The 2346-nt window shown below is 33.3% G+C and overlaps 1 protein-coding gene across 1 annotated transcript; it reads right to left on the reverse strand.

The window, feature by feature from the left end:
• Window positions 1-687: 687 nt before the first annotated feature.
• Window positions 688-1912, reverse strand: LOC121391164 (tetratricopeptide repeat protein 5-like). Its single transcript, XM_041522882.1, has 5 exons — window positions 1618-1912; window positions 1516-1573; window positions 1196-1272; window positions 1060-1151; window positions 688-894 (listed from the first exon to the last, which is right to left on the reverse strand). The coding sequence occupies exons 1-5, from the start codon at window positions 1910-1912 to the stop codon at window positions 688-690; spliced, it is 729 nt and encodes a 242-aa protein (XP_041378816.1).
• Between the last annotated feature and the right edge of the window lie 434 nt (window positions 1913-2346).

A 2346-nucleotide genomic window follows, 5' to 3' on the forward strand; every position in this document is an offset into this window, starting at 1 on the left:
AATAATCATTTAGGACATGTATTGTTAATATAATTATAATAATCAAATATAACAACACATTAATAAAATGTTCCTATATTTTAATGTAATATAAATGTTCTGATGAGAAATGTTAAAATGTCGTAATATCAAAGAACATACTCTTTCTTTAAGAGAAAGCAGTCACTTGTGCTATCGATGAACTAATTTTTTCTTGAGGAATAACTTTTCCATTACATAAGATATTATGTGGTTGTGTATAGCGAATATTATCATATTCCACATTCTGTAAAAGAGAGGTCAAAATTTAAAGTGTAAAGGACAACACAGCATACCAAATTTGGGAATGTGGATATGTGATAGTATGGGATTGGGGACAATAAGGACATCTCCGATATTGAACTGGAAAGAATGTGCCAAATTGTACACAGTCATTCCAATACTGTCTCCATTTTTATCCACTAACACACATGCTCTGTTAATGACAAAAACAATTATATATATTATATTCTACATACATATATGATAATACACAACTTAATACCATATACACTCCATATAAAATAATGCTCACAATGGTACACGATCTTCTGTTGTTAAACAAGATCCACAGCTCCAATTAGGACTGTTCCTTTTCCTCTCTCATCTCCTCCTTCTCTTAATTCTCTAATACATATAATATCTCCACTTTCTTCAGTAGATCTAGCTTCACATGATTCTAAAACAGATTGTTGTAGAGTTGCTAGCTTTTTTTGGTTTAAGTTTTCCACGAGCTCCTATAAGTTGACTATAACTTTGTAGAAATTGTTTCATAGATTGTAGTTTTTGTTGTGGTGTTGACCAGCCTGGATCTAGTCTACAAGCCTGTTCTAAATGATCTAGTCCAATAGTATATTCTTCTTCATATAATTGAAGCTAATAATGCGTGTGTCAATAAGCATTGTTGTTATTAAGAAAACTTACTGTTGCTATGTTGAAATGTAAGTCTGGATTATTAATGGTGACAGGGTCTTTCTCCTAATGAATGCAGGGATAAATAGATAGATAGATTGAACGAGAGAGATACAAAGAAGGACTTACAGCTTGGTTATATGCTGTCCTACATTGTTGTAGCATTTTGGGATCTTGTTCAACAGTAAAAAAGATAGCCAGATAAGCATTACCAAGAACCACTAGTATAAAAGATCAAATTAGAAGAAATGAACAATGTACTTACTCCATGATGTTCCATCTTTCACATCTAATGAAACAGCTTGTTTAGCTTTCTCTAAAACTCTCACGAGTGTTGGCCTTCTTCTCAGTAGCATCTACATTATATAATGTTATCCATTTGTCTAGAGCTCTGTCACATGACATATCACATGATATAAAATATATAACTTTTCAATTATGCATGCCAATTATAAATAGAAGTTGAATGATGAGATGAACTATATAATTTAGCACATTTTTTACAACAAAATTATATTCCTCTATCCTTTCACTCATTTAATCCAGCATTCATCCATCCATCCATTATTCAGCACTCTTTTTTACCCTTTCCAATCTGGGCGTAAAACCATTGACAAATTTCTGAGTGATTCTTTATCACTTCCTACAGACGAGGGTAAGTACCTCATCAAAATCTTTCACAAAAACTCACATGAGACAGAGCACCTGTAAAACAATGGTGAGCCTGGGAAATATTTCCGGCCTTCCAATAACTCTCTCCAAGAGAGTTCCAAGCATCAACAAGAGAAGGACTGCTTTTAACAGCTTGAGAAAGGAGTTGTTCTGCTTCTTTGGAATAAGTTGGGAGAACATTAAGGGCTTTGCCTCGGAGATATTGATAAATGGGGCGTGGTAAGGTATCTATGGCAAGCAAGAACATGCAAGGAAGATGTACTTGCTGATTACCTTCTTTTAATTGAAGTTGTTTGACAGTTTCTTCCATTTTGAGTTGAACATTATAATCCTTCTTTTCGCATCTTCAACACTATGCGTTTTGAAAGTAACAACGATTAAATTGATATAGCTCCTCAATTAAAACCTAATTTAGTAAATGACAATTTTAATGATATATAGTGTTTTAATACTTTAGCTATTTCAATATCTGTTTTTTCTGGTTGCTCCTTTTTATCTTGATGTTCCTCCTCCATGCTGATAGTGAATTTGCAGAGGTGTACGGAAGTATACTGAGTGTTTACTGTTGCAAAAGGGTGGGGCTCATAGGTGCAAATATCACACAAAAGAATGGAAGGTAGTATGTTGGTACCATTGAGATCTACAGGAGGTAATGATAAAGGACTTTTATTATGAGTTATTGAGTTTTAATATAGGTCCTCTAGTGAGATCAAAGCCTAGTGGAATTAACTATGACAAATTAAT

The sequence above is a fragment of the Gigantopelta aegis genome, unplaced genomic scaffold (assembly GCF_016097555.1).
Source record: "Gigantopelta aegis isolate Gae_Host unplaced genomic scaffold, Gae_host_genome ctg1824_pilon_pilon, whole genome shotgun sequence".
NCBI lineage: Eukaryota > Metazoa > Mollusca > Gastropoda > Neomphalida > Peltospiridae > Gigantopelta > Gigantopelta aegis.

Coding starts and splice junctions, on each gene's coding strand:
- LOC121391164 (XM_041522882.1), bottom strand. CDS start 1,912: ATGGAAGAAACTGTCAAACAACTTCAATTAAAAGAAGGTAATCAGCAA. Junction 1,152..1,195: donor GAAAGATGGAACATCATGGA/GTAAGTACATTG, acceptor CTTTTATACTAG/TGGTTCTTGGTAATGCTTAT. Junction 895..1,059: donor GGACAGCATATAACCAAGCT/GTAAGTCCTTCT, acceptor ACGCATTATTAG/CTTCAATTATATGAAGAAGA.